The sequence below is a fragment of the Sinohyriopsis cumingii genome, chromosome 7 (assembly GCF_028554795.1).
Source record: "Sinohyriopsis cumingii isolate HCF-2022 chromosome 7, ASM2855479v2, whole genome shotgun sequence".
NCBI lineage: Eukaryota > Metazoa > Mollusca > Bivalvia > Unionida > Unionidae > Sinohyriopsis > Sinohyriopsis cumingii.
This window is the reverse complement of record NC_142967.1, coordinates 95,248,487-95,272,661: the sequence shown is the minus strand read 5'-3', so window position 1 is coordinate 95,272,661 and position 24,175 is coordinate 95,248,487. Positions and strand designations below refer to the sequence as shown.

The 24,175-nt window shown below is 34.0% G+C and overlaps 2 protein-coding genes and 1 long non-coding RNA gene across 3 annotated transcripts in view; all 3 read left to right on the top strand.

Moving 5' to 3' along the window:
* Positions 1 to 415: 415 nt before the first annotated feature.
* Positions 416 to 10,448, top strand: LOC149795756 (uncharacterized). Its single transcript, XR_016422141.1, has 3 exons — positions 416 to 807; positions 7,924 to 8,001; positions 10,402 to 10,448. It is a non-coding gene; the product is annotated as an uncharacterized LOC149795756 (long non-coding RNA).
* Positions 10,449 to 10,946: 498 nt separating this feature from the next.
* LOC149795755 (N-lysine methyltransferase KMT5A-like) lies at positions 10,947 to 18,075 on the top strand. Its single transcript, XM_089963846.1, has 5 exons — positions 10,947 to 10,979; positions 12,180 to 12,282; positions 14,789 to 14,957; positions 17,175 to 17,382; positions 17,998 to 18,075. Exons 1-5 carry the CDS (start codon positions 10,947 to 10,949, stop codon positions 18,073 to 18,075), a joined length of 591 nt encoding a protein of 196 aa, XP_089819972.1.
* The window catches only part of LOC149795754 (uncharacterized), a 19,330-nt gene continuing 12,520 nt past the window's right edge, over positions 17,366 to 24,175 (top strand). The window contains exons 1-5 of the mRNA XM_089963845.1: positions 17,366 to 17,382; positions 20,377 to 20,433; positions 21,667 to 21,726; positions 22,572 to 22,760; positions 23,139 to 23,378. Of these exons, the coding sequence (XP_089819971.1) occupies positions 21,717 to 21,726; positions 22,572 to 22,760; positions 23,139 to 23,378 (439 nt within the window). The 5' untranslated portion in view covers positions 17,366 to 17,382; positions 20,377 to 20,433; positions 21,667 to 21,716. The remainder of the gene's footprint in view (positions 17,383 to 20,376; positions 20,434 to 21,666; positions 21,727 to 22,571; positions 22,761 to 23,138; positions 23,379 to 24,175) is intronic.

Below are 24,175 nucleotides of genomic sequence, written 5' to 3'. Positions count from 1 at the left end.
TCTCGTTACGAATCATTTCGGTACCGCCACTAGCATTTTATCGGTAATTGTGAGTTACTTTATTTTGCTCTATTTATTTTCTGCGATGCAATTTTAAATTGCAAGAGTTATTTGTTTATGAAATAATTATATATATATATATATATATATATATATATATATATATATATATATATATATATATATATATATATATATATATATATATATATATATATATATATTAGTCAGAATGATACCATACGGGGACAAATGTGCGATCATTGGGGGACTATGTCCCCGAACCTTGAAATTGTTGGTACCCTAATGGTCAAAACACATTTACGGGAAAATAAATGGAAAAAACAACTTTGTTTATGTGTTAATTAACAAAACAGGCTTAATTAACTTAAGTTTATAAATATTTAGAGTTTAGTTAGTCACATTTGAAAAATAAATAGAATGTTCGAAAAGCCGTATATATTTGCTTCTTCTAGAAATAGCGACCTTCGGGGTACCTTTAATTTTTTAACATTTTCTGTTGTACAGTCTATATATAATATGGTTAGAATTTTGTACCATAGTATATAAAGAAGACCTATATTTAAATCCAAAGTGACAATATAAAAATATTCATGACAGAAGAACTGTTCAAAATATATTATTTCGAAGGTGAACAAAACATGGTCTGAATTAAAAACTATTTGTCTTCCAAGATCAAATATTACACGCATGCGTATTAGGTTAACTATAAAGGAAAATGGTGGCACACGGTAATGCAGATGTTGTACTCCTGTGGGCGCAGAATTAAGCTTTGATGAAAGAATGGTATGTACATTGAAAATAACATGCATCTTTTAACTTTATAGTTTTAAGTTTGATTGTTAACAGTAATGGATTAAATGCCAGTTGATGTCATTCACACATGCGCGGCAGACGCGTCGAAGTCTTTGCCGAAGAGTTTAAAACTAGCTACGATGTCGTAGCCTCAACTTGATTTGTTGTGGTTGACGAGGTACGAGTAAGGGTACTAATATTAGTACTAGTTTAAAACATGCTCTAAAGTAGTTTTGAAAATCACCATCTCTTTAATATAATTATTAAATTGAACTGCGAAATCCATTAAAAAAGCGTCCTAACTTACGCGCCGGTAGCCGGGTAATTTACAAGCCTATATTTTAAACTATAGCAACCGGCTACTGTTGGAGAAACACCCACCTGTTACTGTCAAATCTGTATGTTATTTCCAATTTTATGGAATGACACGCGAGTTAAATTAATATTTGTTGTGTTGCCAGATAAGTGTTTACTGTATTCGAATATAATAGTCGTACGAAGGAAAATGACACCTCTGGTAGTATCAGGTTGTATGATTTCAAATTGAATATGGCATCTCTAGGAAAAAGTAAAGGAGTCTGACGTTTTATCAATAAAGTAGGGCGAAATCTCTGACAATATGAAATCACCTTGTCGGTAATATAAATGAAAACAAGGACTGCAAGCGTGACCACAGTCCTTCGCTCCATTCGTCTTTTCTCACGCGTCTTTTATCGCTTCAGAATCGCAAAAAGACTGAAAAGCTACACATATACATTCAAAAGACAGTGACGTACCAACGCATAACTCTCGGACCACCATCACTCATATGAATCCAATCCGGCGAAGTAACCTTTATTTTTACCATTACGGTTACAAACCCTTTCTAACATAATCCATCAGACGGAAGTAGCCCATTCTACCACAGAAAGTAGAAAGTAATTTCACAAGATAATACGTTTAGCTTGCTTTTTTATTTCAGATTGTATCATTTTATAATTTTATATAAATTTCCAAAACAGAAATATGTAGATTAAGTTCGGATTGTAGAAATAACGGTGATGACATTATCATACTTCAAATATTAAAGACAGATGCTGGACCCGGTAGATTAAAAAATGTGTTTGATCGACTTTCTACAGCTGGCTACCTGATAAGATCATCTGTTGTTTGTACTTATGTTTTTTCATAACAAAAAATAAAAGTGAAGAAGAAAATATACTTGCATGAGAGATGAACTATTTATTATGATGATAAAAATAAAATAAAAGTAGGAAAGGAGAAAAGCTGATACTTATACCACATATTAACCATTGATGATGATGGTGATTGTGTATGAGAGAGAGAGGGAGAGAAAATAGTTGTGATGGATATTATCAATACGTAATATAAAATTAATGATGGTGCAAGAGAGAACAAATGATTCTATTATGATTTACCAATGATGAGTGAGAGAACAAAGGCAGATGACAAATGAAAAAATTACTTATATTTAGCATTGGTAACACTGGCGTTAGAGAGGTACAAATGATATTTTACCTGATAATTATACCATGATGAGGTGAAAAACATGGTGATGATGAAGAATAAAAAAAAGGACAGTGAATGATACATTTATCACATATGACGACGAGAAAGAAGACACACTTGTGAGTACAATATTGTTTACTAGAGATTTACCATAGTTAATAATGATGATGACAGTGAAGAAGGTGGAAAAGAGAAACATGTTTTACTGTTTAATACCTTGCTCGTGCGAGTGATATAAAGATTTGTACTGAAATTGTTAATAGTTCATCTAATACCTGAAAATTTCTTTAAAAGGTCCGGAAAGGTTACAGTATTCAATCTTCAAAACTACCGCCCTCCTCTCTCTCTTTCTCTGTCAAATACACATGTATGTATGTATGTATGGATGGATGTATGTATGGATGCATGTGTGTGTGTGGGTATGTATGTATGTATGTATGTATGCATGTATGTGCAGAGTGAGAGCATTTTATTTCCAACTTTTGAAAATAGTAATAATGTAATGCTGTAAATATCATTGTCATGATGCGTTCATTATTCTGAGGAAATGCAACTAATCTGTTGATACTGCATTATTAAATTTCCCCAGTATTAAAAGATAACACAGATTCTGCGCTGTGTTTGGTATGATTATTAGAGCCTAACACATATTTACTGCAGGGTAGAAACTTTTAGAATGGGCTACTTCCATCTGGTGGGTTATAAGGTTGGTTAAAATGCCTGTAAACTACATTTGACCTGTTTGTCTTTGAAAAAACATGTTCATAAACAGAACCACGGTCTGATGATCATGAATAGCATTTTATTATTTCAAAACACCATTTTAAGATTGTAAGCCACTGAACAGTTCTTAGAATTATGTGCCTCTCCATGGAACACATTGAAGGCTTTCAGGGATGTGAGCTTCCGCATCAAATACACATCAAATTCTCCAGGGATGCACCTTTTGTGTGTTTAATGCATCTCCACGATGTGCCTCAGTTTCCATCATAATACGCCTCTTTTTATATTTTTTGTTAGCCATGGCCGATCTGCAGAATAGCTAATGATGAGACTTAGGTAAACAGGCATGAACCCAATTTGACTAATTAAGAGCTAATCCTTCTCTGATGTGATGACTGATAGTCTATTGAATGTGTATTTACATGTAAGCACCTGCATTTGTTTGGCACATAAAAGATGCCCCTCATTGTTTAAATCCTGTTTAAGTTGGTATTGATGCATATATAAATCATGAAAGTGATCAAGGCTTTCTCTGAGTTTGAGTTGGACAGTACTGTCCAATCATTATTATGTGACAATAATAATAATAACTGCTACTGCAGTGACTTTAGACTAGGGCACTACAGTATCAGTAGGCACTTTTTAAAGGGTGCAGAAAAATGCTTTGACTCATAAAAATGAGTCACCAAAACCTTTTTTCATATTTAGGAAAATGAACTTACAATGAAAACGACACAAATGTTAATAACAGTCGTTAAATATACAAGAGTTACAGCACAATTAAGACAACAAAGAGAACTACAGGAATATTGAATGCAGACCCTGTCTCAACTATAGTAAAATATGCTGATGATACACCCTAATTGTGAAAAGGTGTCAAAAGGGGCTTTGTTATTCTGAAAGATAACATACATATGATCTAATTGGAGGAGTTAGATTTATTTGTTTTCCCACATCCTACCATATATACTCGCATATAAGCCCGTTCGCGTATAAGCCAACCCCTAAAAACTAAATAGGAAAAAACACTAAAAAGTGCATGACCCACATATAAGCCAACCCACAATTCTGAGGCATCACATGATGCACGCGGCAAGTTCTAGATGCATTTATTTAGGCAAACTTATATTAACAAATATTATGCATATACTTATCTTGAGATTGGCATGTATGATTAATAAAATGAAATGGTATAAACTTGTTTGAAAAGTAATTTTCTGTTTTTTTTATTATTGTTTCTGCTTAATTTAGATTTTGTTTCTAATTTGATCGAACAATGACAAGAATTGTGCATTCACAAGTTGCAGTAACACTACATCTCTCTTTTGACTCAATTATTGTTTGTTTATGCATTATTGCATTGGATATTTTATCTCATTGCAGTAGTAATTGTGTTTTTATTTTGCCTTGAAATTGTAAATACCTGACTCACTAAAATGTGATCCCAGTATGACAGTACAATGAACAACACTACTGTTTGATTCAACGCTCATAATTAGGCTACTGAATGTGTTTAAATAATTGCACCACCGCATGTACATTGTAGGTTTGAACACGCATTAATGAAGTACATTCCATTTGATGATGTACACCCCTTAGAGTAGAATCATGGGCACCACTGCACTAAACTTTAATGATATCTCCAAAATACAATGATCAGGTTTCAGAAATAATGCTTTAAAAATTATGCTAATACCATAAAAGCTGAGTTGTAGTTTGCTTTGATGTAAGTGACATTACAGCGGACGTGACAACTTTATCGCCAATAGAGAAAAAAATCCTGATTTTTGGGGTCGCTCCATGCCTACCTCCTGATTTAATATCTCCCGATTTTTGCAGAGAACTTCCAATTATTTCAATGTCTTTGATTTTCATTTCTCCTAAAGAATCAAAGTCCTACATATTTAGATATATCGTATGCAATCCATGAAAGCCACGTTCTATTGTATCACCTGTGAATATTGTTGTGATGAAATAATATATTACTTTACCAGAAAGAATTCGCTTCTTCACTAAATAGAATGTTAAGTTTAAACATTTTTCACAGAAATTATCTCTACAACAATACAAAAATCAAATTTAATCAAAACAAAAAAATAAACCCCAACAATAAAACTATATGCTATTGCGCCATTCCCATCGAAGAAACTTGTACGAGTGAACATCTGGCATTTTTGTACTGTATATACGAATATTAATTACCATTAAAAAAATAAAAGAAGGAATAAAAATACCTTCCACACATAAAACGTGTGCTCAAAAAACTTTCAGAATACATGTTTTATAGTAAACAATAATAAATGCCTTACGAGTTGACAATAAGGAAATAAGGTCAGATATACAACCAGGGAAAAATAGTTGCCACATGTAAGGTTCTGTGAGGCTGCCTCCTCAGTAAAACAAAATCCTTTATTTGCCAGTCAGTTGCTGGTGCTTGCATAACAGACAGTAGTGTAGAACATGGTTTCTTTGAATTATGATGGAGGGCTAGTCACTTTCACAAAATAGTTGCATCGATAAGGATTAACTTTAAGAGGGCTAGTCGCTTTCACAAAATAGTTGCATCGATAAGGATTAACTTTAAGTTGTGTTGGCTTTCTTACTTGTTTATTTAAGACTAACCTTTAGTTACTATGCATTTTGGCCACAGCTGACCAGAATATGAAAATAGGGCACGTACTTGGGGAACATAAGGCGCGTCACAGGGAGAAACTGCGCATCATTTGCGAATTTCACACATATTGGACCCAGAAGATCTGTTTTAGGTCCCAATATCCCTATATTTTTTTCAATCTCCCTACTTGGCTTTTGAGAAGTTGACAGGTATGCTGTACTCCCCATTTTACAAAACTACGGTAATCTTGCTAATATTATGGAATAAAAGGCAATTGCACATCAATGTACTCGTATAGTTGCCAGTTAAAATTCCATCTTAACATAAGCCAATTTCAGTGTTTTAATGATTAACTGGTTAACAAAAGACAAATTCGCCAACTATCAACAAAGGAGACGCTGAAACATAAAGCTGTCCTTTGTGTGGAAAGTTATGATGTTCAGCCAAAACACAAAACTAAAATAGATTGATGATGATCTTTGTTGATTTATAATGAGCATTTTAGCCTTTATTATTACCACTCTTTGTGAGCTTGTAAATTATGCTGATTATGTGCCTTGTACAATTAAACATGCATACCTTTTCATAAATATTACCTCCACTTGTAGGATCGCTTATATCATTGAAAATAAGTAGCTTTTATGGGTGTGATTCAACATAAATGAAACAGCTATTAAGGACTAGCTGGAATGTTATCTGGAAGAATGCAGTTTGGTCGAAAAAAGGAATAAAGCAAAATCTGCATCTAATATACTTGGGAATAACAGGGATTTAAGTGACGCTATGCACACTTTGCACTGTGTAAGTACTGTACATTATAGGTGAGCCTGGTCTCCTGGGTAAACTCAACCGGCCAGCAAATTATGAAGTCTGTATTTACCTTTATTTAATTTCTTGTTGGAGAAATCAGAAAATATGCACGTGCAAAGTAATAACAAAATCAATCATGGTACTTTTTAACAGTTTAATAAGTGTCAGGACACCAAAAATTATTTTTTTACATGCATATGTCTTAGGACATGGAAAAAGACTATTTTTACGTGTCTCACGATTTACAGCCATTATAGTAGTCAACAAAAAGACTTTAAATTTTTTTAGATTAGACAATGGCCATTGGATAAGCCGATCCCCCTTTTTCTCATAAATTATTCAGCTTATACGCGAGTATAAGGTAGTTGAAACTTGTGTGTAACTGATAGCAATTACCATGTTTGTTTGCCCGAAAGTCTGTAAAAAAGCATGTTAAATCGATAATTTGGAAAGAAAAACATAAGAAGAAAACAGAAATAGCAATTTTTAAAATAAAAAATAAACATGCCTTGAATATATTTGGAGAACCCCTTTACCTCAGGCCTTGGTGTGTGTCTTTTTTATATGAAGCACTAGACCTGAGATTGCATCATTTTAAAGGTTATGCATTTACATTTAATGTTGGTTTGTTCCCCCTCCCCTTTAAAAAAATACATCATTCTCTCGATCTTGGAGAAACTTTAGTGACTTAGCTGAAGGAGGGGTGTGGGATCAAAATTATAAGGAATCATTAAGATATACAAAAACAATGGTTTCATGTATTAACTGAGCAGTTCTTTTTCTTCGTCCAGTTGTCCTGGACATGATGGTTTAGAAAATTCACTTGTCCCACCTACCTTTTTCACTTGTCTCAAATTTAGATCACTTATCAAGATTTGATGAGATGTTTCCACTTTAATCCCTAGAGAGAACAAATGAACATTTCTTGAACTCTTCTGATGTATTATTGTTCTTGAATGGTACTTAATTTGTTCTTTATGGTATTCATGTTCAGTTCAAGAATAGTTAATAAAGTTCATAAACTGTTCATAATTTCAAGAACTCCATTTTGCAGGGGCCTGAGTCTCTTAGCCTAGTTTTGCAAATTAAATTTCATGACTGTGATTTAAAATGCCTATTATGTGTATATATATATATATATATATATATATATATATATATATATATAAATTAGCATAAATTAACAAAGAAGCTTTAATATAGATGACAGTAATTATAACAGTTATAAGTGTTGTGAATGAATTTAATTGGTCTCCTAGCAGGTCAGAAAGTAACTGTTTTTCTTTCTTCACATCCAGAATAATCGGTATCAATAAAGACCATACATTAAACAGACTTCAGAAAGTAATAAATATGAATCAGAATTCAAAAAGTTGCAGCATCCACAAAACATTGATTTATAAAAAAAAATGATACTTTAAATTTCACATTTTTATATTCTGTGTCTCTAGACTTGTACCTGCCATTTATAACAGACTCACGGAAAAGGCAGAACCATGGCAGCTGTGCTCACGCGCGGAAAGAGAATGGTAAGAAAGATGGCTTTCTCTGTCATACATGAATGAACAAACTATGTCCATGGGTTTGAAATTATATTGCAGTCTGTTTATGGTATGTGAAATTGTTTTCCCTTATTACTAACATCATATCCAGCATTATGATCTTTGCCGTTTGAAAGAAATTTCTGGACAATGTGCACATTGCAGATTTTTGTAGAAAGAAAGGTCGCATCTATTTTCTTGTTTTTCAGTATAAGCAAATCAAGACTGATTGATTTTATATTATTTTAGAAATACTATAGGATTAAATGATTATGGGTGGATATTCATCAAAGTGTAAATTTTACCTAATCACTCACAAAATGAACATACAGTCCAGACTTTCTGTTAATTTTGTGAGTGAATAGGTACAAGTTACACATTGATAAATACCCACCCATGATCATTTAATAACTTAATTTCAATTTTCCTACTTTCTGTCATCAAATCACTGAATTCTGTCAACAAAACATTTGATTTTAGGTAGTACACAGCTGACATGGATCAAGATTATCAAGCCTATCTTTGCAAACCAATGGTCATTAATCCAGTTAATTCATTGTCAGTGTGGAATTAATGTATCAATAAACCTTGGTTAGTGAATTATCCAGCCTGTAAGGCTTTACAAATCCACTTGCCTCACATCCAAGACAAGCTCAAATTTGGCTTGGGCAAGCTCAAGTTTCCAAGGTAAAAATATTTAGAAAGAGAGAGGTCGTGTTCAATTAATATTGCTTTGTAACAATAGTTTGACACTCTGCAATCTCTCCACAGTATCAGTACATATATCAACACCTTTGTTTGCAATGATATGTACTGCAGTCTTCAATAACATATCGAGCCATTAATCCACACAATATACTGTCAAAGTCTGCCATTTTCATCTTGTAGTCAATGTTAAGGTCAGCCTCACATTTTCAGATGCCTCATATGAATATTTACTATTTAAGGCAAGTTTTGACAGTAGGAAATAAACATTGATATTTTAACTTGTCAGTTATATTTCAGTTTTAATATTTGTAAGTATACAGATTTTCCGACTTTAAAGTCCTAACCTGGCCATTGGCAGTGTGTGAGTTCGAGGTGAAAGAATACTCACTCTAAACAGTCTGCTTGTCAAAGATTGTTTTAATGCCTGTCACTAATTTGAAATTGATGAGGTGATTATTGTTAATAATATAACTCTTGATATTTCTGTCACAGTTGTGTTTGCAAATAAAAGGCACTCATCTCTAATGATTATTCACTTTGAAGTCTAGAGCTCACAATTAGTATTTATTAATCTATTGTTTATGTGATTATTATATGTCACTGATGCATAGTTGCTGTAGGCAAATAGTTAAATGGATAAAAACAAATCTTTGCAAAGTTGGCTTGTCAAAGATTGTTTAGATACATGTTGCGAATTCACAGTGAAAATTGGATGACCTGGAAGTGGAAGCAGACATATGAGTGGACACAACACTCCCCAGAAGAAAAATAAAGAGTGAATTCATTAATATTGGACTATATAATGAGGGAATCGGTTTTAACTGTTTTCTTGCTGGATGGAAACTTAAAGCTGAATGATCAGTTGATCTTTAAATGAAAAGTAGATACAGAAATATGTCATGATATATTGAAACATCATTAAAATTAAGTTCAAATGGTTTTGTTCTTTGCTGTTTAATTTTTAAGTTCGTTTTTTTTTTGTACCTAAACGTCTCTTTCTCTCTCTCTTAAAAATCTAGCCATTTCCAAAACCATTTTCTACCTATCCATTTATCTGTCTATTTTGATACATGTGTAAGTTTCTCTTTGCTTTTCTAACTATATCTGAATTCCCTTCCTTTTTATCCCCTCATTTATTTATCTATCTACATATGCTATTTTTTGGATAACTCTAATTATCGACATATGGTTTTAAGGTGCAAGCAAAGATAAAAATCTAAACAAAAGTTCTGTATTTGTGGGGAAGAGACATGCAATAGTCTGGGATTGCAGGGGTGTAGGAGGCTAAAAATGGGTCTTTATTCCAATGAAAAATGCTTATAAATGCAGAATTCCCAATTTTTGGCAATTTATCTACCATTACTCTGTTTCCAATTTGTCCAATTTATCATTAGATCAGATACCCTAAAAATATTCTTTATGGTTTCCTCCTGGAAGAATTGCAACAAAGTGTGGTTTACATGCTGTTCTACATGTATTGAATGCACAGGTTCCTTCTCCTGGAAATATATCATTACCAGTTGTACACAATAGCAGCATAAAAAATAGTTTTCCAAAGAACACTCAGTTCTTGTTATAATGTGTTTTTGTTATAAAAGTGTAATAAATAATTATATCTAGTTCTTAGTTTTAACCTATTATTTTTGCTGGGTATGACTTTTTTCCCTTCTTTTTTTTCAGCTTAGAGCCAGCCTCAAGAAACAAGAGGAAAAGAATGCTTATTCACCAGAGGTACATAACTTTACTTTCTATCATTAATTTCTGTTGTATGGTGGTCTTCAAATATCATAGTGGTGTGATGTTTGCAGTTTGGGATCCAAGTAAATGACCACTTTGTGAAGGCATGGAATTTTTCTTTTAACATTTTTTGTATTATTAATATGGCAAGAAATGATGAAGTAAAAAGTCATGATCAGTTAATTAGAGAAGACTGGTATATCATACAATAGGGAATCTGATATTACAACCCATTACTTTTAGAGTTTAAGTTCAAGTAAGCATCACCTTCAGTGAGTTTAATGAGTAAAGTTGATATTTCCCAGTTATCTAGTTGGCTGTCAAGCGTGTAAAGTTTGCTTATTTCTGTAAGTTAGGTTTTGCATTGATAACAGAACGTAGATGATAACAATAATGTATTCATACAATTTTATGAGAAATATATGTACATTTGAATGAGTGATATGAGTTTTTGCTCTAACTGGTACATTTTCGTTGAGTTTAATAGGATGGACAGCACCTGCAACAATGCAGAGTGGAGGGTTTGTCACGTTTAAATTATTTTGATGTGAAAGCTTATGTGCAGCTGAAAAGAATCATGCCAGGTATTACTTAAATGCATGCATAATTATGGGTTCAAGATATTTTAGGTATTATATAGTTCGATTGCACCAACACTTTTCATGCTTATGTTGGGCACTAACTTGGATGCTGCATGTAAAACAAATCATAATAGGTGATGTTGTATTTTTTGGAAATAATTGCATTTGAATTCAATGCCTTGAATATTTACTGCAAGTGACCTTTCCAGAATGGGCCAAATCATCCCTTGTTCATTGATATCCTATTAGCTGTACTGGTCATAGAGTAGATTTTATGGGATGGCCTGTTGTTCATCATCTGTCTGTCTGTTGGCTCACGTTATCACTGCTTCTTCTAAACTACTTGGAAGATTACCATAAAACGTTACACACACATTCACCCCAAAGTCTATCTAGCTGGTCCTAAATGAAAATGGTGCTGCTGGAATGTCCCATATGGCAACTACAGCAACTATCTTGAAAATATTAATGTTACTTCTAGATGAATAGTCATAGTCAGCATGGGATTTCATTAAAAAGCTTTGTATGATGTCTAGTTGGTCTTAACTGAACATGGTGCAAATCTGAAAACCAGTATGACCGTCACATCACTGATGTTCAGAATCTTGTTATTGCTGCTTCACCTGAATAGAAAGTCATATTGACATGGGGTTTTTACCAGAAGGCTTTGAATGATTTTTAGTTGGTCCAAAATTAAAATGGTGCAGATTTGACCTCAGATATGGCTTATGGCTGCCATGGTGGCCATTTTGAAATCTACATGTAAAGGGTTCAGAAAGCCCATAGTCTGCAGACTGAAGCATGCAATCACATAGAAATGCCAGCATTAAGTATAAAACATGCCCAATGCAAAAACCTAGTATTCATAGTGTAGTTGTAATGCTTAGTGTAAATTTTCCAATATAGCACCAGGGCAGCCATCTTGAAAATCTGGATTGGTCCTTGGACTCGATGGATTGTTATATTAATGTAGGGCTTTCAGTGCAAGCATTGTTAGTATGCCAATGATAGATAAGTATGTGAGTCTTTGTATTGAGACTGCATGCAGCATACATTGATAGAGTAATGAATAACAATGTATATTTACATCTGATATAGTTTGTTATTTTATGATCTATAATAATATACTTTTGATTGCAGAAAAGAAGCAAGTGTGTGGACCCAGGAAAAGATGCAGAATGGTGGTGCCATGTGGGACTGGACAAAGATGGCTTTAGCCTCAAATATATTTCTGACTACAAAGGTAGTATTGCATAAATTAAGATTTAGGTAAATCCTTTTGTTATTTGTTTTGATGTAGAAGAGCAGGCTCCCATAAATCCCGGTATTTGTCAGATATGTCCATTAGTTCAAAGGTTTTGACTAGCATATTCTCTGAGCAACCAGACATTGGTCATAGGATATTCCATAAAATCATATCAAACTGTCTTTGATTTGTTTGTCCATGAAACTTACAAAAATACTTTAAAAAAATAAATGTCACTATGTATAGTTTACAGACTGTTTCTTTGTCAGACAAACATTAAAGGGGTCGCCAACTAAACCTAATTTTAAGGTGAGCTTGTTACAGCTCAACTGTATCAAGGATATATTCCAGACATTTAGCTGGTTAAATGGAAGTTAAGAAAGGCAACTTATACTTTTAGTGAACAATAATGTGGTAAATTTTTTGTTTGTTATTCTATAATTTTGTATTTATATGGGTAGGCTTTATATGCCTAGATGAGACAATAATAAATATCAGTCCTACTTTTACTGCTTGAGAGAGAGCACTACTCACCATGTCAAAACATAAGCATAATCATGATGAAAACTGTAACCCTTAGCCAATTTTGCAAGACATTGGCAGACCTGCCAGCTCTTACGATTCTGCTGTAAGTCTTACAAAAATTGCCCTTAAAATACAGACTTACGGCATACTAGCAAAAACTATGGAAAAATGATCATTGCCGGAAAAAATCCGGATAATAGGTTCATCCGTGTTTTATTGTGATCCAGGTTTCATCTTAGAATTAGTGAAATTAGTCAGGGAAAGAGACTAACTTTACTGTGGCACCTAGACGCTTTAAACTGCACCTATTTGTTCATGTGAAGCATCTGCATGATCAAACTGTTGATTGTAGAATTTTTAAAAATGGCTTCCAGAAAGCGATGCATGTTAAAGGAAAAATAAGTGTCTCGAAAAGTGTTAATAATCAACACAGAAAAATAAAAAGGAGAGTTCAGATTCTTGTGAATAAATGCTGGAAAGGACACAATTACGTTTTTTTGGACATCACTTGCCAATTTGAGTATGTCTCGTGGCGGGAGATATGATTGCTGTCGTCATGTGAAATGGAAAAACATTCCAAGATTTATGTCAAGTCAAGAGATAGAAACAAGCAATTGAGCTGCATAGGGTTTGGAACTAGAATTTATGCAACTGTACAAAGTAAAATAAAGTATACACAAATTTATGCAACTGTACAAAGCAAAATAAAGTATACACATACTTTGCAAAATTTCGGTTGAACATAACATTTATCATCGATGCGTCAAACTTTTAATTATGTTTTTCAGCTTTACAATAGCAGTACTGTTATTGATATTTTGTTACACCTTACTGAAAACTGGTCAATCTTACGGGAAAAAAATCAACTGCCCTACTGAGATGGACGTGTCAGGGTTGGCTGGTCTGCATTGGTTCTACATTACCATGAAGCAACATGTTGATGGATTTTTTTATATCATTGGAGCCTTGGAGATACACCCTATGTGGTGAAAAATTGGTAGCTACCAGGTTTGATTGAGACCCTTTATTGATTGGGACCCTTTATTGTGATGATCAATTGAGAAATCCCTGTGCCGGAACATAATAGTTAATTGATATTTTTGAAATATAAACAAATTTGAGGGCTGAATGCAGTATGTAGTGAATCGACGATAGCAATAAACCTTCTACACTTGAAGTTTTACTGCTCTGGTGGCCTAGTGGCTATAACATCCGCCTTGGATGTGGGAGGTCGTGGATTCGATCCTTGGACAAGTCATACCAACAACTTATAAAAATGGTACTAACAGCTGCCTCGCTTGGCGTTCAGCATTAAGAGGTTAGTGTTAGGACTGGTCAGCCTGGTATCAGAATAATGTGACTTGGTGGGATATCACTATAAACTGACACATTGGAGACATCATAACGATATTACTAACATTATTTAAAGCTAAGTTAAAATCCAAATCACATCACATCTCATCACGCTAAAAGTTTTGCAAATATGTCTTTTAAAAATAAAATTAAATATGACCATTTTGAATAAAGTAAAGCAGGTGGAAAAGAAATGTAAGTAATACAAGGGAGGGTAGGCAAACCACCATGGATTGGGTATAAACTTAAGTGAAATGTATGTTTGTCACCAACATTGTTGGCCAAACGGTCAAAAGAGAAAGTCACTGTGATACAAAGAATGCCATCTATGGTACTCATGTTAGGTACATTATTTTCGCACTACTGTCGATGAAGAAAATTTTGGATTCTAGAAGGTCCCAGAGTGGGTTTGAAATTTGAGTCCTGTTGCTACTTGCTTATTATTGCATTTCTATTGCTTAACAATACACTGGTATTGTTTTACTGAATTCTTGAAATGAAAATAAGCATGTATTTGAATAGGGCATAAATTGCAGATTACCAAATAATAGCAGTCTCTAAGTATATACATGAGCCTTTTGAAGAGAAAACAGGAAGCAATCTAGATCCATTTGGTATTTTTCAGGTTATGGTGTTTTCACTGATGAGAAATGGAAAAGAGGGGATTTTTTGTTAGAGTATTTTGGAGAGCGCATAAATATCCAAGAGGCAGAAGAACGTGAGAGAAAATATGTTAAAGATGGGATGAAAATGTTCTATATCTTTTTATACAGATTTGATGGAAAACAAGAGTGGTATGTGTATTAATATTGTGTTTATATGTTTAGAAATAAGATTCAGTAGCCAAAGTCTTTGAGATACACCCACATTGTGCAAGATTTTTGTACTTCATCTCTCTGCTTGGGCACACATTTTTTACATGCTTTCAAATCTTCTGGGCACGGACATTACACATTAAACACCCATGGCCAAATTTTGAGGAGTACATGCTCAAATTAGGGGGTTTATATTTATAACATTGATGTGTGTTGAGAACATCTTTTGTCATTTAACATTTGTTTTTGCATACTACATGAAGAACCACACAAAAAAACTGTTAAACAATGGAAACTTCTAGAGCTGAAACAAATACCACATTTTCCTATTTGAATATTCATTGAAGTATTTGGATATGATTTGAATTGATGATAATGAAAGTATCAAATTCATTCTCTTTTCTTTGCCTACTTTGGTATTAATGGACACCCCCATCAATCCCACTCCCTATTTAAGCTGCATTGAAAACAAGTGAACTATGTCATCTAAATCTAATTAAATGACACTAGGCGTCTTGAGAACATTTTTGAGGATGTAAAAATCGAATCGGTGTAAGTGTTATTTTTCCAGTTTATCTTCAAACTCAGTATGAATGTTCCTTTTATGCTGAAGACAGATGGTAAAGAGGTGAGACTTGATTACTTGTTCATTTAAATGCTGTGACTATCTCTAAAAACAGCAAAACAGAGTAGCAAGCTTTATTATAACAGAAGCTTACAAATCTTACAGCATAAATGGTTCTGTTCCAAAGTCATATCAGTTGACCCATGTATGTTTTAATGATACAGAGCTGACATATGCATTACTGAGTTTTAAGTAAATAATTAAAATGATGGTGTCAGATTTTAAGCATATTAATTCCACAGCTACCTAATGGCTTCAAAACTTTAAAAAGAAGAAACAAATGCAGAAATGTATTGGAGTTAACTTTCCAAGGCAATTTGATCAGTTGTTGGTGGTGGTGGTAATAGTTTGTTACTTTAGACTACAGCTGGTCTGACAGAACAAATGGCCAAAAAAAGGAAAAATATTGGGGGGAGTTTGGTTTGATTGATGCATAAAAGCCTTTTAAACTCTATTCTATACCATGTTCTTCACCAGCTTGCATGAATACATGTTATCTTTTAAAGTGATGTTGTGAGTAATATGACTATTCTGAATGTTGACATGATTATCTTGCAAGTTTGAAATTGAGGTGATTTGGAAGGTATGAAATTAATCCCTTGTAAATTAATTCAACGTTGCATAGTTCGCATTTCACCTTCTTTTGTTTCTTTTACAGAATTCTGCCAAACTTACTAAGATAACAAAATGAATATTCTAATACCTGTTTTCTACTAAAACATTTGCTAAAATGTATTTTATTTTGAAAGTTTAGATATTCGTTTCAGGTCTAGAAACTTGTCGAAGACATGACATGGAAATAATGTGTTATCTGATATTGGGCAGAATTTGCCTACTAATCTTGCATCTAGAATAGACCCTGGGTGATAACCACATGGAGGTGAAGGGAACTGATAGATTTAGATTGCTTATGAAGTGATAAAGCATATAGTTTAATGATAAGCAGTGTTTAGTTTCTCTTTGTCAGAGTTTATGTAAAACATCTGGATGCATCTTGATCAATTTGTAATTATATGAAAAGTAGATTTCGTACTGTGAACCTGTTTTCATATTTTGCATCACTGAGTTTGGTTAAGTTTGTTTTGGTATTTAATATGTACTTGATACTTTGCCTATAAAACAGAATCTTTATGTGTTATAACTGATGAGTGCTACACAACAATATCAAAACCAGGTCACTCTGACCTGATTTACATGTTTTAGTGCATTTGATTAGAATCTAAAGAATCAAATTTACCACAATGTCCAGTGTATGTTCGTTCATCTGGAGTTATGTCAGAAACAGAATATTCATTAAACAAAAAATTACATCATAACAGGAGTTGACATTTGTACTTGTATGTTGATTTTACACATCAGCCATAACATGGTGATCCATAACTTTTTAACTGTGACCTTAAAATTGAATCCACATTAAAATTTTGACCCTCAGAATAATTGCAAACAGATCCTTGTTTATTACCGACTTACTTTAAAAAATATTGGCAAGATAGGATCTTCCATTGAACCTTTATTATTTGATAAAATAAAGTGGTACTTTGTGAATTTAGCGTCTGCTTTCTATATTATAGCATAGATGCTACATGCACACAGGGCAGACTCTGTCAGTATGTAAATGACGCTTATCCGGAGCCACCAAACTGTGTCATGAAGTTGAAAAAGTTTCAAAAGCAGAAGAAACCACGATTATGCCTTTTTGCTCTAAGGGATTTAAAGAAAGGGGAGGAACTGATTTATGACTATGGGGATGAAACAAGAAATCTGTGGTGGAGGAAGAAGGTATGTTTTGAGGTTATCAATAATATGTATTATACAACAGTTAGTGCATATTGACATTCTTAATTTGTGAAAGCTGTTTTGTCAGGGCTTCACTTTGAGCCACATGTTGATGTACTTGCTTGAGTCCAAAGAGTTTGTATCACTTCAACAGCAACGCTGATGATGGCGTCACCATTTTATCATCATTTTTAAAGTAACTGTATGTTCACATTCATTGATATAAAGTTACAATAAATGTTTTGCAGAAAATAAACTCTTACATGCCACATGAAAATCTCATTAATTTTCTAAAGTTTTAAGAAATTTCTGAGTGTATTTATAGTTGCAGAATGAAAGCCCAATATCATGTATGTCTTAAATCAAAGCAACATAAATATTTTGTCTTGTTTTTGTTGGCCGGTTTCGTTGTATTTCCATTGTTTTATGCCCCACCATGAATGTGGAAGAAGCATATGGTGTTACCCATGTCTGTTCATCCTACCATCCATCTGTCAAACAATTGTTAACTTTTGCACCTATGTCATTTCTCAAGGATTAGGGTCCAACAAAGTTGTGGTTTTGCATTCATGTTCATTGAACATACTTGTATATTTTTTGTTTGTTTTTCTAATGTAGAAAAACCGAGGAAAGAATAATGAGATGCTCTCATTTATAGGTAACTGCTGGAGCTTTTTGTCGAGCCACTTTGGCTGAAGCTTGAATAAGCATTCACTTTCGTGGCCATATGTCTGACCAGACCCTAGATTAACCTCAATGTTAAAATATAGATTAACTTCACTATTAGTGTTTTTTTACATTGTTAAATAAAAGGTGAGCTCGACAAAAAGGGATCTCTTGGTTTTGTTTTTGTTGTTTTCTTTTTAATATTTATTTTTAAAATATTTGCAGCTGCACTGGTAAATACAAAACTTTATCAAAGATAGCTATTTGATTTACCACAAAGCAGTTGCTTCACTTCTTTGCTGTTGGCCGGATTGCAAAGCAGGTTCCAACCTACAGATTGATGGTGTCTGTTAATCCGACTCATGGGAACATTTTGCACTTCAAGTTCTATTTTGCTGATAAAATATATCTGTGAGTAATGCAACATCATCTTAAAAGTAAGTCACATTGACCTATATTTCATGTTACACTGATCATGATTAACCTTTGTCTTAAATTTCATGTCTTGATTTTATATTTCATAATAACCAGTGGCATTAAAATGGTTTGGGGATGTGTTTATACAACATAGAATAGGTCACTCTGTAACCGATATTCAGACTTTTTTTTTACCCTGGTTTCTTCTTGTATTTAGTTTTTCTTTCCACTTTTTCAAGGTCATTTAACAGGATGAGATTGTTCATTTCAATTACTTCAGAACATTTGATTATGATGAAACACACTTCGCAGTCCGACCATACAGCAGTCAGAGGTCTTCTTTATTGTTCATGCCGTTAATTTTCTTCCATGGCAAATGTCACAGAAAGGTAGATCATGATATGCTCATAATGGTGCTCCCCATCAAGAATAATGAAAACATTCTAAAAGTGGCATTTATTGTCACATTGGTGACTTCCAGCATGTACTATCATAAACACATAATCACACTGGCAAAACAGGCAGTGCATCATGGGAAAACAAGGTGTCAAGTGTATGCTATCACTTGTCCCCTAGGTATCAATTTTTTTCGACCTAAAACCAGTTCTACCTTGGAAAATGTAATAGTCCCAATCCAAAGTAAGAGTACAGTGCATGTTTACAATCTGGGAAAAGGGAGTCTCGTTTTTTACAATCTCCATGTAACTGAGTGTAATCAACACTATTTTTAGGCTAAAGTGGTCATTCTAAGTGGTTATTTTTGTTGTGGGGTTTAACGCCATTTTTCAGCACATGATAGGGTATGTATGGCGGCCAGTATTAATGGTGGAGGAAGAATCCGGGAAAACCCTGGGAAGAACCACTGACCCACGAGAAGCTACTGGCAAGCTTTCTCACATACCCACATTGGTTGAATCCGAGACTTGAACCCACGCAGACAGGTGAGATGGCAGTGATCTGTAACGGAGAGCGCTTCAGACCACTCGGCCACTCCGGGCCCCCATTCTAGGTGGACTTTGGTGCTTAGACATTCACTTTAAATAGAAATGACCAACAAAGAACTTGATGGTCATATTAGTTTTAAATTTATGTACCACCAGAGAAAATCATAGCCTTAATGGGGGAAATGCAGTGTTTATTAGAAATATTGTAAGAATTTTATAATTTTTACCTTTATCTTTTATTTTATATACCTTTTACAAAGTTTTAGTATTATCTTTTTATCTTTTATATTGTTTACATGTTTTCGGACAGGTTGGTCCAAGTTGTTTTATTTGATTTATTTTGTTGCAGTTCTTTATTATTGTTATATAGCTTTTAAATAGGAACCATGTGGTCAATATTGTGCTGACGTGCCATAAACCATAAACAATACGTACATAAATACCTGACAGATGAGATGAATCTACAGCATTAATGAAATTTGACCTCAGGCTGGTACTCGCCATTTTCATGGCTTGGCACATGACTACCTAAATCTCTCAGCCTATATGTCCATGGCATCAAAATTTATTATGGTCATCTCGATACATACAGACATGCCTACCAAATTTTATTTGTTTATCTTAAGTGAGTTTTGCATGAGCTAATCAGTATATTATATGCCCAATTTTGAATTTTAAAAGAGATATTTATCTAGTGAGATGGATACCTCTTTTGAAGTCATTACTTTCTTAAATAGGTAATTGAACTAGTTTATATGCTGAGTTTGTTGACATAAAAGACGGGAAAAAAAATTGAAAATGATCCAATGGATATCTCTAAAGTTCATTTAAAATGGTTAGCTTGGTGCTTAGTTTATGATATTGCAAGCAAGCGATTATTTTATAAATTTCCTTTAACTGCTTTAACAGATGTTTATTAAAAACATTTTGATCACTCTTATAATTGGCTGATTATTTTTGTGAATTTCAGTCTCTGATGATGATCCATTTGATCTTGACAAGACATATATTCCTGATGCAAGTAGTGGTAAGTTGGTTCTTCAGAGACAAGATATGCCCAGAAGTTTCAGTCTCTTAGTTTTTATAACTTTTCAGTATAAATAACTAATAAATGGTATTCTCAGCTGGTGTTGAAACTATTCCTACTGCAGGGTCAAACCCATTTCAGTGCAGGAACACTTTTACAGAGCTAAAGTCACAACCTTTCATTTTAAAACTTGCAATCATTGTCAAGGCTTTTTTTTATACTACAAGACTGAATAAATGCCACCCATTTCATTGTACATGAACATATGTCAGCAACACTGTACTCACAAGGGTATTACACACAGGAGAGTTTGAACTATTCAGGATCTAAGACAAGCCTAGCTGATTTGGGTCAGCTCAAGTTTTTTTATGCATGTGCATTAAGGCAGAGTGTATTATGTTATGATGTTATCCACCTGTTACAATTTTGGTTTCTGCACAATAAGTTTAGTTGTCCACATTCAAGAGCTGCCAAATTTTGTTGATAACTTACGCTTGGGGTAAGGGGGAACCCTATCGATTTCATGTTCAAAAGCTTAAATGTCAAGATTACTGACTGAAAAAAGGAAAATGTTTTCTGAACAATAAGCCAAGTTCTCCAGTTGCCAGACTCTGTGGATAGCTTGCACTTGGGATAAGAAAGAAATTTATCGATTTCAGGGTCCAAAAGTCACGATCCTTTTGACTGAGACAAGAAAAATGGTTTCTGAACAGTTACTTAAGATCTCCATCATCTATGGTTACCAAACTTTGGGTATGGCTTGCACTTGGCATAAGGGAAAACCTATTAATTTTCAAATCAAAAGGACAAAAATCAAGGTCACTGTGGCATCAAGAAGAAAATTATTTTTTTCATAGTAACATTAGTTCTAAATGACATACCTCAAAAAAGTGTTTTGGACAGCTTGCACTTGGTGTAAGGAAGAAGGTTATTGATTTTGGGGTCTGAAATTCAAAGGTCAGGGTCACTGACTAAAAAAGAAAAGTGGTTTCTGCATATATTTAAGTTATCGATATAGACTATTAAACATGGGGTGGGTACATAATGTGTTGTTCAAAGTACTCTTTTTAAATACTGTCAATGAGCATATAGTGTTATCCCTGTTTATCCCAAAGTATGTATGTCCTGAATTTAATTTAAATAGGGTTGAAATAACTCATTTTGTGTAAGATAGGGTGTAAAGGTTTTTCTTTGATAGGTCTTGTTTAATAAACGATCTCTTGTTCATTTCAGATTATGTTTCTGACAGCATTACATCAAGCAACCAATCAACGTGTATCAACATGTTAAGTAGTAAGTATAGAAACATTGCATAATTGATTAACATTTGAAAACTTGTTTTAAAAGCTTTTTTCTCACTTCAAGATCTATACAACATTTACACTTCCTTTATTTCAGGGCGTACAATTTTATTCTCTCGAACTCAAAACACTATATGCTGGTACACACCTTATAAATATATGGCATAACACAGGGTCTGTTCTAGGATGTACAAATTGCAAGATTCATACAAATTACAATGCATCATGCCAAAAAATTAACTGAATGTGCAATAATTGTTCATTTTATTTTGCAAGGTATACCTTGTTTACTTAAATAAATATCTCCAATATTTAGAAAATTACCCCATAAATTTAAATTTGGATGGGGGTGTGTTCAAACCACACTTTCAGTTATAGCATATTTAGAAACTGTTTCTCTTACTTTGCAGTTTTCCAATTTCTCAAACGCTTGTTTCGTATATTAAAAATATAGGGTTACATAATGTATCTTGATGCATCTTTGTATTATCTGAATAAGACAGTAATGATGCCATCAGTCAGTAAGAGTGTGCAAATCATACAGAAATGACCATATATCATGCAGGTTGAATTTAGGTATGCATAGGAACCCCTTATTAAAACTTGAATTTATACAAAACAACTCTAATTAGCCAATTATTTAAACATGGTCATAAACTTAAATTCATTACATGACATGGCATTTTGAGAAATTTGTCTGATATTGTCTTCCCTCCTAGTAGATTATGCTTCGTAGAGCCAGAAATCTATCAAAGAATAAACAGTTGGCTTTTGGCCTTGCATAAGCCAACTGAGCAAAGCCTAAATAAATAGTGGATCTTTAACATTTATTTACAGCTTACTGTCTAGATATGTCTGATGAAATCAGCATTTCTCCTCATTGGATCTCCAAAAGTGAAATAACCAGTGATATAGCCAACATACATACAAGGAATACACCAAATGCCCCTGCTCCCCCATATGACATTACCACCACTACCCCAGAGAACATGGACATAACTGCTTCACTGGACACCAACCCAGCTGGTATGTTTGAACTTTAAATGACATCTGTAACTTCCTAGACTTTATGCACTGTTTTGGTATTGGAGTCAGTAAGACAATTTTCAGTTTTTCCAGCTGTCCATAGGGACCATTCCTAACATACCCTCAGTATACCTGGGGTATGCTGAAAATCTTGAATACATTCAAGGCCACTAAATGACTAATCACATGTTGTTGTAATACTGTTGCCTTGGGGGTATTATGTTGAAAGATTACTTATTTATCAGTAGTAGTTTTGTCTTTACCAGTTACTTAAAAATTACCTGTCAGATTTAATATAGGGCTTCTTTATTGTGTTTGGCTTGTAAAAACATATATGGATTGTGGACCTTGAGAATTTCATTATGGTTTGTTTTACAGGTATGTCTCATACAGTCACCATCTCTGCTGTTTCATACACCCCTACAAATGAAGTTGACCCCTTAAGTGACCCTTCAAAAATCCCTCCAAGTGATACTGATAGCAGTCCAACAAATAGCACTACCAATGCCCTCCCATGTGAAGAGGCATACATTCCAACAGGGACTGCAAACCAAGCTGCTTCAGCTGATACTGCTAGTGCCCCTCTCAGTGACATGGCTAATGTGACCAATGAAGCAGGTATATGTTTTAAGATTAAATAAATTGTTTCGATTATATTTTCACTGTTAAACCTGTACTAAGGTTTAAGTGTGGATGAATCTTGAGGTAAACATTTGTCACACTTCCAGAGCTATTTACTGCTCTAATTTCACTGTTGTTGCTGGGAAATATTTTACAAACATGTCAGCTTTAGTTCAGGGTATTTATTTTATGGGCTGTCATTTTCCTTGAAGATGATGTTGATGTTGTAGGGCTTAACGCCATTTTTCAGCACAAGATAGGCTATACATGGCGGCCAGTATAATTGGTGGAGGAAGAACCCTGGAAAACCCCGGGAAGAACCACCAACCCACGAGAAGCTACTGGCAGGCTTTCTCACGTACCAATGTTAGCCGAGGCTGAGACTCGAACTCACACAGACAGAGGTGAGATGGCAGTGATCTGTAACGGTGAGCACTTCAGACCTCTTGGGCCATTTGGGGCCCCTTTCCTTGAAGATGTAGTTTGCCTTTCATTCCATTTATTAAGTTCCACAGTTCTGTCACTGAAGTGCTTGAGAATGCTCTTTGGCATAAATTTCAGCATCTGTAGGATGAGTGAGGTCAAATTATACCCCAGTTCTATTCAGTCATTAGACTTTTTAGCAATATCACTGAAGTGCTTGAGAAGGCTTTATGGCACTAACTTTTAGCATCAGTAAGGTGAGCAAGGTCAAGCTTGCAAGTGTGATTCCATGATGAACTGTTGACATGTAGATAAAATAATGCCTATGTGATATATGATCACTCTGAATAATAGATGAGATAGTCCTGATA

Coding starts and splice junctions, on each gene's coding strand:
- LOC149795755 (XM_089963846.1), top strand. CDS start 10,947: ATGGACAGCACCTGCAACAATGCAGAGTGGAGG. Junction 12,283..14,788: donor ATATATTTCTGACTACAAAG/GTAGTATTGCAT, acceptor GGTATTTTTCAG/GTTATGGTGTTTTCACTGAT. Junction 14,958..17,174: donor TTTGATGGAAAACAAGAGTG/GTATGTGTATTA, acceptor TCTATATTATAG/CATAGATGCTACATGCACAC.